Source organism: Trematomus bernacchii, unplaced genomic scaffold (genome assembly GCF_902827165.1).
Source record: "Trematomus bernacchii unplaced genomic scaffold, fTreBer1.1, whole genome shotgun sequence".
NCBI classification, from domain to species: Eukaryota; Metazoa; Chordata; class Actinopteri; order Perciformes; family Nototheniidae; genus Trematomus; species Trematomus bernacchii.
In genome coordinates this window covers 16,619,633-16,632,873 of record NW_022988043.1, presented here as the reverse complement: position 1 = coordinate 16,632,873, position 13,241 = coordinate 16,619,633, and the positions used below count along the sequence as shown (strand labels likewise).

At 39.6% G+C, this 13,241-nt stretch overlaps 1 protein-coding gene across 2 annotated transcripts in view; it reads right to left on the bottom strand.

The window, feature by feature from the left end:
- The window catches only part of dapk1 (death-associated protein kinase 1), a 90,035-nt gene that overhangs the window by 31,601 nt on the left and 45,193 nt on the right, over positions 1-13,241 (bottom strand). For both annotated transcript variants that reach the window (XM_034118523.1, XM_034118524.1), the window contains exons 4-8: positions 13,095-13,233; positions 8,272-8,401; positions 6,762-6,810; positions 6,579-6,605; positions 1,253-1,405 (exon numbers count right to left, since the gene is read on the bottom strand). In XM_034118523.1, the coding sequence (XP_033974414.1) occupies positions 1,253-1,405; positions 6,579-6,605; positions 6,762-6,810; positions 8,272-8,401; positions 13,095-13,233 (498 nt within the window). The remainder of the gene's footprint in view (positions 1-1,252; positions 1,406-6,578; positions 6,606-6,761; positions 6,811-8,271; positions 8,402-13,094; positions 13,234-13,241) is intronic.

Genomic DNA, 13,241 nt, shown 5'->3' with positions numbered 1-13,241 from the left:
CCCACTGTCTGTTTAATGCAACCCGTGCTTTTTCTCACATTATCTAAATGAAATCATCTCCACAACTATAATGGTTCACCGCTGTTCCAACACCCTCGTTCTCGTTTCATTGTTCTGAAGGAACAGCAGAGAGGGTTGGAGGCACTCACGGTCTTTAAGTGGAGCTGCAGCCATTCAGTTGTTGCCAGAGCAACTCTGGGAGACGTTCACAGTTTTAGGTACTGTCCCATTGGAACATGTTCAATGGGTCTATATTTAATTTTCTTGTTAGCTTTTTAGAAAAAATAACAATTGAATATTCAGAATGATGTCTTTTTAAGTGAGCTATTGTGGAAATGATAGAGAATAAGGGATGAGAGACAATGTGTCATTTATTGTGCTGCATTATCTTTGAATTCTAACTGGCAAAGAGCTACTGCCTTTCTCATTTCAAGTCCATATTGACACTCTTACAGTTGTATTCAGAAAGATGAATTTCTGAACATTATTTTCCTCCAAAGTCTACTAATAAAGTCTTTAAATAAAGTAAACATTTTGTAACTGGTAATTTTATTAATGGATCAAGCAAAACGTTCTGAAACGATCACACACTACCACAAACAAATACTACAAAAGCATGAGCAGAGCTCGGAAAAAGGCATTAGTTGTCAAAAAGGTGTTGTTTTTTTAGAGTAGGGAAAATATGAGAAAAAGTTGTAATGTTTTTTCTTTAGAGTCATCAAGCAGAAAAGCCAGCCAACCTGGACTGTGGGAAATTGTGAGAGCCTTTTTTCACTATTTGTCATGTTGTATTGACTTAAAGGCACCATATTAAGCTCATGTTCAGGTTCATATTTGTATTAGGAGAAACTCCCTCTGCAGGGGACTTTGTGATTTTAGCCTTTGCAGACCATTTACATGCACAGAAACCTATATAACACTACAGGAAAAGGAAAACCCTGAAAAACACAATTGGGACCCTTTAAGTGTTGAAACTGCAGTTCCCTCAATTCAGAAGAAGTAAACAGGAAGTATTAGGTTGCCACAAAAACCTACTGTATTTAACACACTACAGGAAAGGGAAAACCCCCCCAAAAAGCATAATAGGAAAGAATGAAACTCATTAAATGTATAATGAGTTGAATCCCTAGTTCACCCTTTATGTCCCAATTAAATCATATCAATCATGCTCATGCTGGGCTGTTACTACACCTTAGAGACAAAGTACCCGATAGCATTAAAATCTCAAACATAAGAAAGGGATTTGACATACTTGGGGTCTTTTACAAGGAGCCTTGTGATGAAGTCTTTGGCCAGGATGCTGGTGCTGCTAAAGAACTCCTCGTCGAACGCGTAGTCCACCGCCGACACGTTGGCCAGAGTCTCCTGCTTGTTGTCCCCCAGGAAGGGAGACGCACCGCTCAGACTGCAGGGACAGGACAGAGGGTGACAGCAAGGTGAGAGGTGTGTTGTTGAGCAGGGAGAGACGATTAGGGTTGACATCATGTTTATTATACACATATTATAATATTGTGCTAATAATCCAGGGACAGATAAAGATAAAAGGCACAATGAACACGTTTGAAGATTAATCTAATTGATACCTTTTTGTTTTTAAAGGTTCTATATGTATTATAATCATATAGTTATTGTGATTGTGTGACAGCCTTATCGATAAAACAGTCAAACACCTGTGGGAAAAATATAACTGAGACATTACCAAGAAAATCTGAAATTGGTGAATTTATTTTGGACTGCGTGCAAAACAACTCCAGATCCTTTAATTGTATTTACTCTAACAACACGCCGAGCGCTGTCGTCCTCTGACTTGTGATCAGAAGGAATACTTCGGATTTTACTTGAAGAATAAACTCACTCTGATCAGCTTCGGCTCTCAAAACTGAAACCGTGAACCTACTACTCCTTGAGGTTGGGAATGGGATTACAGAGCTGTGCAGCAACTAACTCAACAGTCAAGCCTCAATATAAAATGTAAGTTTTTGGGGCAACTGTAGCTCAGGAGGCAGAGCTGTTGTCAGGGGTTTGAACTCTCCCGATCGCATGAACAACAGAGTTTGGGTGATCTTTTTAAAAAGGTGCTTACACAATCACTGTCACTGGAAAGCTAGCTGGGAAGGCTCTTGTATACATTGATAACACGAGGAGTATAGTGTAAGGATTTTTATGGGACAATGTTGCCCACTATGACGAGTCCAAAAGGTGTGTTTCTAATGTACAAACACAGAGACCGTTTAAAACACACAGGGCCCCTCTGCATGTAGATGAGGTCCCTTGGGGCATTTAAAGCACATATTAGTGTGTGACAAACACCGGCCTCAGAAAACCTCTCCAGCTGGTCAGCACCAGGCGCTGATTAACACGCCAGCTGGTACAGACATGTAGGTGGTGCGGGGGTCAAGCTCAAGTTGAGCGAAAATATATAAATGTATCGACTGTATAAGGCACAGCTGCTCACAACAAACAAGTAATGAAGGCTCTTAACTAAACAAGACAGCCAAAAAGGCAGTGAAACGTGAATACAGGATGCTGTGGCAACATTTCACCATGGATTTCTTTTTTTACTCTAGTAGTTACAGTGGCTGACAGGGACAACTGCACTACAACGGCCAAAAACATTTCCATTAGGAAACACGTGCTGCAGTTTCAAAAACAACATGCAAATTCAAAGACGCTGCAGGAAGCTCAAAACACAATGGAACGGGGGAAAAACAATGCACACAGCTGGGACCGGAGCACTTGTTGACGTTTGGGGATTATAAATTGGCCAAATATTACTGTCACTGGAAACTTAAAAAGTATGTTTTATTGGCTAATGTGATTGCATGATTCATCCTGATATTATCGCAGATCTGCTGTAAGCTAGCGAGTTAACCTCATCATTTCAAATACTCTGAAGAATCACTTTTGGAAAACTTTATAATCCTGGAACGCCAACAAGTGCTCCGGTCCCAGCTGTGTGCATCAGTTTTTAGTGACCTCGTTTCTGTTGTGTTTTGAGTTTCCTGCAGCGTTTTGTGTTTGCAGCATTTTGTGTTTGCAGCGTTTGGTTTATGCAGCAATTTTAGCAAACCATGCGCAAGTTTGTCAAGTTGTTGAATGTTTTCTAAATACTGCGTATGTGTTGTCTAGTTGGAGAAGATGATTCTTCATAGTTTTATATTTGGACCGTTTATGAAAATGCATTGCATTTCTCCTAATGGAAGTGTTTTGGCACGTAATTAGTACTATTAGTGTTTAGTACGATATGTTTTAGTTTTTTGAACTGCCAAGCACACTGTTATAATAAATATATATGATAAAACAGTAAAAATTACAAATATATATGCATTATGCACAATTTTACTTATCAAGCCGATTCACAGCAGACTGACTGATCCACTACCTTCATTCAAAAGGTTTCAGGGTACATTATCTCAAAAAAAGTCTCTTTATAATCTTTAAAAAACGGGAACCATAACATATTTGGTGATTACTTTTGAGGTCCCTAATGGAGCTTTTTTGTGCAGCTCTGATTACAGCGCGGCAATTGGGTCATCACTCATGCAGAATAGTCCCACTAAGAGGTTGTAGGTGCTCATGAAAATCACTGCAAATGGTTTATTGAATTATCCCAGGCCATTTTTTTCTGTTCCTTTTTTACAAAAGGAGAGGAGCAGTAAGTGCAGCTCAGTGTTGCTCGGCTGTGATAATAGGCAGGGAGCGATGTTTTTTCTACCTCTCCAGTCTGTGACAGCTGTGTGGGTGGACAGCATGAACAAAGAATGTGTGTGTATGCAGTACAGTATGAATGGATGCATTTGCTCATGTACTGTAGAGGCAAAATGATGCATGACTTTAACAGCAACTCATATTCCTTTTTTGAAATGAAGTGTATAATGTTTGCAGCTACTCATTATGTAACAATGAGATAATACCTATACCTTCAGCCTCCCTATCTTTACCTCACTGTATTTTGGTGAGGGCTCTCCACATTTTCGTGTGGGCACATTTTGTGTTTGTGCTTCGCGTAGGTGTCTCTCTGATGGATAGAAGGCGTGTGGGAAGCTTAGAAAAACCTTGTAACCGGGTGAATAAAAAGGACAGCATGGTCGAGAGCCAACAGCAGTTGATCTGTCGGCCGCCAAGGGCGTGAAGCTTTCTCTCGCTCTTGAATCAAACTGTGCTGACATGTCTGCGAACGGCTGCATCACCAACAATCGCTAGTTCAATGAAAGGCCTTGGCTGTAGGAGATGAAGATGCTCTTTATGTGTTGGATGTTGTAAAGATCAATTGGTAGTACAAGCAAAGTAGCAATAAAGGAGAATCTGTTTAACAAATGATGACAAGGCCGATATGTAACCAGTTCTTCTTCTCTGAGGTCACCAACAAGATCAACAAAAGAGTGACCAGACCTGGGGCATCAGTATTTATATAAAAAAAGAGCCATTTGCAGATCAAATGCTTTATGATTCAACCACCTACGTTTTCAAGTGAGTGCGATTGACATTTACAATTCCCTATTTAAGTTTTCATTTGCAATTACAGGAAGCATTTTCAGATCATTTCATCATTTGCAGCAAGAAAAGTAACACATTTTAGATGCCTGTGTGTGTATAAAGTCCTGGTGATTTTTTTTTAATTAGTTAAAAACGTTTTTTAATTAAGTATAAATACCTTGCTATATAAATCTTTTATTGCGAGTATTTTTGAAAATACATATGCTTGAACCCTTGGCAGCGGTGGAAAAATATTTAAGCGGCACCACATTGAAGAAATATTTTATGTTCAAGTACTTACAATTGTTCTTGCGCATACAATTCTGAAAACAGAAACCCAACTTCTCATTTCCCCATGAGCAAGCATAGGCAACAGTAGTGACCAAAAATGCAGTTTTCACAGGTAGAAACCTTGAGGAGAACAAGGCTGACCAATCAAGGCATAAATGAGACACAAATAATATAAAGTAGCATAAAGGCATCTGAAAATAACACTTAAACTAGTTCAGTACATGATGAAATATGCTGTGCCACTGCCTGAGTGGAAAACAGCACCAGTGTTACATCACAGAGCATGTGGTAAATAATGACTCACTGTGTTATAAACCAGGGTCAACAAGAGGCAGCTTTTTGTTTGTCCTGAGATCTGCATGATGCTGTAGGCCTTTCCGCATGTTTGTTATTCTAATGAGAATTTGTAAAAAATGTGATTGTTCAAATATTTTGTTATCTTACCCCTGGTGTCACTTTACATTTTGAATACTTAGAAGCAGTTCAGTAAAAGTGAGAAGTCCTTTTTGTTTATTGAAAACCGTTGTTTTACTCTTGTTTTGGAGCGTAGAAGATCAGGTTTGAGACTTGTGTTTTATTAGACTTTTGTTTTTTGATTAGGCTTTAGGCTTTTTTTAAATTAAGCATTAAAAGGTCCCATGTCATGCTTTTCTGGTTATTACCTGTCCCCTTGTGTGTCATGTAGCTTTTTATGCATGTAAACGGTCTGCAGAGTCACAAACCCTCAAAGTACACCTTGTAGCGAGTAAAACTCTAACACAGAAAAGACCTGTCTATGCTGCCCCAGAACGCCTCGTTGGAGATTTCTCTTTTTCCATTTGTATCTTCCGGGAACCAAAATGGACCAATCCGCGGAGCTCCTCACACACCAGGAGGGGTGGGGACCTTTAGCGTACATTTTCAACTAACAGGGAGTCCCCTGGTTGGTAATAGACGAGTTGGGATCGCGGAGAAATGCTCTCCACAGACCTATTATCACAGCGTTTATAAACCTTTTTCTTACTCAATATCAAGCCACACTTATTGTTCCATTCAGAGCACTCACAGGGAGGGGGGGGGCAGGAGCTCCAACAAGCCGTTTAGGACAGAGAGTGAATACACATACTTTACAGAGATGCTGTATGAGAAACCAATGTGAGTTTGGAAAATTGCACAATATAAATCTATTCTAGTAGACCTCAACAATGGAATTATGATCAGTAGAAATGGCCATGACATGGGCCCTTTAAATGCTTTATTTCTGTTGTTGTTTTGAAGGTAAATAAATGGCTGAATTGGAGATTTCCATTGTGCTGTGTACTTTTCTTATGAGTGGGAAGAGTGAGGATCTTATTTCAGGCATTTAATCAAACACGTCCAAAAAAACGCTGACTTTAACACGCGTGAAATGGATGTGGTAAGATGCTAACTCATTTAAGTATTTTAGGACTCATTCCTGCACCATTTTAAAGTAAATTCAGGAGGAAGCTAATATCAGTCCAATCAGCAAAATAATATCTCTATTCACACAGCTGCTGAAACAATATCACGCTCGAGTGCACTGAAAATGCAGTTTTAAAATGCTGCGGGCTGCTCCATTATTCACGACAAACAGCGCACACTTCACAGCGGCGGTGGCTGCTGAGCGGCCCGACGACTTCAACGACAGCGAGGTCAAAGGTCATGTTTACAGAGTGACTACGCCCTGGGGTTTGTATGAAAATATGAACACAAAAAGGTGGCGGTTGTAAAAACCCTGCTGTGTGACACGTGTTTACAATTGACATTTCACACACTTGTCCATCATGGCTGGTAATATTTCAGATACTTACAGGATGTAGGTTATCACACCAACACTCCTGCAAGACAGAGAACAACGTTGTGTATTTAGACAGCCATGCATCGTGCAAAACATACATTTACTTAGCAGCAGATGTTCATCAGAAATAATGATGTTAAAACAGCATATGTGCATTACGCTCATTGTAGAGCAGATTGACTTTTTGTTTACTCACCACATGTCAGCCTCCAGGCCCAGAGGTTCATAGTTTACTACCTCTGGAGCTGTGGGGAAAAAAGAAGATCATTAATATTCAGCCCAACACACACACACACACACACACACACACACACACACACACACACACACACACACACACACACACACACATTAACTTTATCTCTGATTTAATGTTCTACTTTCCCTTACTGATTCCTTTACTTATTTTCTTCTAGCAATGCCTCCTTCGCGAGTATTATTTGAGCTTGTTAGGGCATTTAGATTGTATTTGTTTCTTTAGGTGTGTGGTTTACCACCTACTAGTACTGAGATTATTTATCCTCTTTTTTTCTCTTGTCACATGTCTTCAGATGTGTGAACACTGTAGTTAAAGTTGAATTATAGCTAAAACAAAACAAGAATACTGGCAGAGAAAGAGGATGAATCCAGACAACTGCCCCTCCCTTCAAGCATGTTATTCTGGCTTCAAAAGCGTGTATAATGTATTAGGTTGCCATGGAAACGTTTAGCTGTGGGCTGCAACTTGAGCCACATTTATTTATTTGTTTATATTTCCTGTTCATGTTTACAATCGAACGGATGGATTCAAACACTATGACTATTATTAAACTACTTTGACTATCGAAAAGATGATGAAGATGATACCTAGGCAGGGGCCGGAGTTATAAGGAGTATCTTTGTATTTATTTAAACCACCTTAAACATAACATTCAGGTCTTTTACAACATTTACATTTTTGTAAAGAGAACTCTCTTCTCTTTTATCACAGCAAAACTAAATACCATGAGCTATAAAAACATAGCAAGTGAAATGATCTGTGTTTATTTATGTTACTTTTAGACACCTTCTGGGGCTTTATGTTTTTCCTCCCCAAAGTGTACAAAGGTTCAGGGTTTTCAAGGAAGGTCTTTTTTGGTGGATTTATGGATAAGGTGTTCAAACCCTAAAGAAATGTAACAAACATTTTTAAGTATCTTAACAAGCTGTCAAATGACTTTCAGAGTGGTTAGGTAGCTTAAATATGCAAGCTTTCTGACACTTGATCTTTATTTATAGCATTTGACCGCTGCCATCCAGCTGGACTGGGAACAGGCTCTGGTCTTGGCCTGGATGCTGGTAGTTGGCAGCAGCGTTGAGGAGGTGGAGACTGGGAGTATTGGCAACTGCCCCGAGGCAAAAAGGGGTAGGTGATGGGAGATGGGACGGAGCCACTGATGTGTCTATTAGTGTGTGTGTTTGTGTTGGCAAGAAGGATCAGTTCTGATAATCTCCAGTCTATTATCAGCTCCCTTTCACTTAGTCCCTATGGCACATTTGGCACATTCTCTCACAATACGCAACCCCTGGTATAAAGCCAAGAACATAGGGTGGTGCAGTGTGTGTGAGGTAGAGAAAGGATGGAGATGCACAAACTCACTGGAGCAGAAGCTTTTTAAACTACATACGGAGCAATAAAATAAGAAAGGACCATGATATATATGATATACAAACAAAGTGATACTGACCTACAAATTCTGGAGTCCCAAAGATGTTTTTAAAATCATTGCCAAAATCTATCTTGTGGGCCAGGCCGAAGTCGATGATCTTGATGCGCGGGTGAGGCACTGAGCGGTGCAGCAGCATGATGTTCTCCGGCTATAGAAGATAGAGAGACAATTAATAAGGGGGAGACAGGGAGGACAGACAGCATTAAGGAGAGGTGTCATTTTGCCTATTGTTTAACTCACAGATGATGAGTGTTGAAAACTGATCCATTACCTTTTTCTTTACATTTTCTTTAGCTGACGGTTTTATCCGTCAGCTAAAGAAGAGCTTGACAAGTGCAGTAAAACATGAAGATACAAATTCAGAACAGCAGAAAAACATGCAGGTGATGAACTAAAACCCTTTGGATAGTACAATAAACCCTCTGTCTGAAACCATAGCAAAGTCTGCTCTGATTGGTTAGCTGGCCGGCTTTGTTGTGATTTGTCAACCGCTTATAGATGTCCCGCCCCTTAGCCTATCATGTACAATGTGTTGGAGCGCAAGCCAATAAAAGAGCAAGTGTTACATAGTGATGTTACTATGTTATGAGTCCAATGGAGACGTTACAGGAAGGGGGGAGTGTGTGGGACAGAAACTTCCTCTGGCGTGAACTGTAGGATTTGAACCTTTGCAGACCCTTTTCATCTACAAAAACCTATATAACAGACTACAGGAAAGAGAAGCCCCCCATAAGCATTATAGTGCCTCTTTAACAATGTCCTGGATGAAGGAAGAACCAGATCCCTGCACAGCCAATAGGCCATTACCAGTGTCCCCTAACTTTTCAGTGTAGGACACACACTAAGCAAGGGTGTGAGCAGCAGAGTCAGACACAAAACCAGGAACTGGCTGGCAGGAAAGAGGCACCAGCCATGGAAATCCTATGCAAAACACGAGTAGAATCCTCTCGAGGAAGTGGGAGAAAGGAAAGAACGGCGAAGATCTGCTTTGAGCGAAGCCACACAACAGAAGGAAGACATTCCTAAGGATAATGCCTCTTTCAAGACGAATCCATTTTCCTTCCAATGCTCATCCTTTCAGCTCCACTATTAGCCAAACTTGATGAGGACAAGAGGAGGCGCTTAGGATATACAATCAGACTCCAGAGCAGCTTGTTGGTTTTATTCTCTAAAAAATGTTATACAATAATGTTTTTGCTGGATATACAATTGTTTTAGTTCGCTGTTTACATAATTTGAACACCTTGCTTGATGTTCAAATTTTAGGTACTTTCTTTTGACTTTATACTTCTACTATTCAACATCCCTGGGGAAAATATTGTACTTTTTACTTTACATAAAACATGTGAAGAGTTTATAAATCATGATGTTTTTTATTAAATCAAACTATTAAAAAACAATTTGTGCAAATGCAACTGAAACAATTAAGCGATTATCAAAACAGTTGCCAATTGTTTTTTTCAAATGTGATCAATCGCCTGCCAATTTGAATGTAAAAACATTTGATGTTTCCAGCGGCACACATGTTAGGATTTCATGCTTTTACTTTTAACCCCTAACCCAATTTACTTTGTGCTCTGGGTGATTGGCATGGTACAACATTTTGCAAACTAATACAACAACCTATTAATGAAAAAATAACAGATTCATCCATAATGAAAATAATTAATTCAAATCAGTTTAAATTAATTCCACCTCAACTAACTTCAACAATTAAATCCCGCTTTTGCATGCACCCATACAAATAATAAATAAATGATATAATGTAAAATAGTATTACTTATTTTTCTGCATAAAATATGTATTTCTAACACTTTAAGTGTATCAACCTGATTATATTTGCATACTTTTGCTAACAGAGTTTATCCTTCACTGCGGTGTTATCCCTTTTGTTTAGTATGTGCTTTCTCCTCCATCATGAGAAAGTACACATTTCAGTGAAGTAGTATGGTAACTTTCCTGTCAAGATTAGTAACCAAAAACATGTTTCCAAAATCACAAATACTACAGGATTAATTTAAAAGATAGTAAATAGGGATAAAGTCAAACTTAAAAGGGCCCTATTATGCTTTCTGGGGTTTTCCCTTTCCCTGAAGTGTGTTATAAAGGTTTTTGTGCATGTAAATCGTCTGTGAAGGCTGAACTCCCTGTGTTCCTGGAGTTTCTCTCCCGTAAACTCCCAACCTGTCTGAAACGCCTTCATCGGACTCCTTTGTTTACTTCCGCAACATAGTGACATCACTACATAACACTCGTGCTTCTATTGGCTAGTGCTCCAACCAATTGTACGTGATTTGCTAAGAGGCGGGACATCTCTAAGTGGTTGACCAATCACAACAGAGCTCACCAATCAGAGCAGACTGGGCTCTGGTTTCAGACAGAGGGTGAAAAGAGGTGCTGCAGCACAGGCAGTATGAGAAAATAGAGCTTTTTGAACATTAAAGCATGGAGACGTGTCACAGTAGAGGCACAAAATACACAATTTGAAAATAAGCAGAATATATCCTTTTTTAAATACATTTTTACAAACTGTTTTCGAATCATTTTAGTCCATCAGTTCAGACAAGATGAATCAGACATCCTCATTCTGCCCTGCCCAACACATTAAGCTCTTGAGCATAATACAACATTGATTGGCAGTATCACTGTCTCTTAAAAATTGTTTGACGTTCACTTTTTAACTGTGTAATGGCAGTTTGAAAGTGGTCCAATAGAAGATTTGTGATTTGTGGTGCTTTCTGACCCTGAATGTCTACTACAGCTGTCATGGTTTGGTAATGGCTGCAAAACAGCCACATAAACCCACATTCAGAAAACTCAAATGGACAAAATGGTTTTACATACAAGTCAAAATGTCAGAAAATGGCTGAACACTGCAAATCAAGCCAGTTGGAAATTGTGTTACTGACGAAAGTTATTCAACTAATCAAATGAAGTCCTAAAATGAGCCGCTGCTTTACAGTGAAGAATAGTGGCTGATCTGAGAAGCTGAGTCTGCTGTGGTTTTTAAAAGCTCTAGCATTGATCACAAGTAGATGGCAGGGTACAGAGGTCATTATATTCTGCAAACCTGGAGGCCAAATGTCCTGAACTCTGATGGATGATTTGTGAAGGTTGTTCTGTAAGTGGAGGTCTGGAAGGTTTACTCTGAAGACGCCATGTCCAGCCGAAAGTGGACAATGGATCAATGGTATTGAGCGAGATTTAAGTAAAGTACTACCACAACAGTACACCAAACATCCGAGCGAAAAACCTCAGCTACAATATGATGTCTCTGTACACTATGACCTATTCTCTTCTTCCTTCAGGAGTTTCAGAATACACAGACTCCATATTCAAATATAATAAAAAGCATAGAATTAATGAAAACTGATGTGATGGTCACCGTAATTAGCCTCAGATGCTTGCAGGCTCAAAAAAAGAAAAAACGATACAAAGAGAAAAATATATAAAAAGGTGAGGTCCAAAAGAGGCTAGCTGATCTAACTAAAAATACATAAATAACACATTGAGATGATGCTGCAGTTCAGTACTCTAGTGAGCTGGAATTTTGGAAAAATAGATGTGTTACTCCAGGGGCGCAGGACCACAGGCTGCTCTTTACTGTGACCTCTGATAAGAGGAAAATATGTTTGTTTTTTTTGTTCAATATCCAACTGTGTTGTCTAGATGCAACATTACCTCGAACATGGCAGTGTCAAATGTATCAAATATATGTGCGATTTCATTTGAAATTGACCAAGTAATTTCTCAACTCTTCATTTCAGATGTTGTCATTTGTTTTGATTTAGTTTAATACCAATTTTCCAACTACATCAAAACCTGCTTAGCTTTAGTTGGTGGTGTAGAAAGGAATGGTGCAGGAATGAGTCCTCAACCCCTGAAATGAGTTAGCATTTTACCCCTTCCAGTTCCATCTTACAGTAAACTGTCTTTTGAGCATTTTTTTGGTTAGATGCCTGAGATTAGGTCTTAATGAATTAATACAAGCTGAAGAGATTTTCACATTTTGTTCCACGACATAAAAAGCATCAGTAAACCCATTTAAGAAGCTTCTACAGTATGTGTCTTAAAAACAGCGGTTGCTAACAAGTGGCTTAATTAGACATCTAAATGTCATCACGGCAACACATTACATTACATTACATGTTACATGTTACACGCTTTTATCCAAAGCGACTTACATACTCAATACTCCCCGGGCGCCGGACATGATGGCAGCCCACAGCTCCTAACACTAGGATGGGTCAAATGCAGAGAAACCCTTTCGTTACATAGTGCCTGTACTACGTAATGACAATAAGTTGAATCTTCAATCTTCTTCAATACTCAATACTGTGGGCAATCCCCACAGGAGCAATTTGGGGTGAAGTGTCTTGCCCAGGGACACAACGACATGCTGACTGCAGTGGGGTTTGAACCTGTGCTCCCTTGATCCGAACACCAACGCACCACCCACTGCGCAACACGCCTCCCCACAACTTTTCCTTTAGTTTTGTGGTGCTGATGGGCAACCTGCTAATTGACTTATAGCGTTAGCTTTTTACTTCTGTCGATTGCATTCACGCTTTAAAAATCATATAGCTTAGAGGTAGTTGTTGAAAGCCAAGCAAACACAATTCTTTTGTTTCTATTTGCGCTTTTGGTCCGGAGATTGTCCAGCTGAACAAAACATCTAGATATCATAAAAGTGTGTTTGCCACAGATTTTATTTTCTACAATACTTTGAAATCCGATAGAAAATTCCATTGCTTTTTATTGAGGTAGCCCTCAACTGCTCCACTCTATTGAGACACGTTTTAAGGATGGAGGATGGTGTCTGTCTTTAGTAACTGTAGTACCTTAAGGTCAAAGTGAGCGATCTGTTTGGCATGCAGGTAGAAGACTCCATCCAGGATCTGCTTGAGGAACTGAGTGGCTTCCTCCTCGCTCAGCGACTCCTTCTCTGCCAGGAAGTCGAAGAGCTCACCGCCGGCCACGCTGGATGA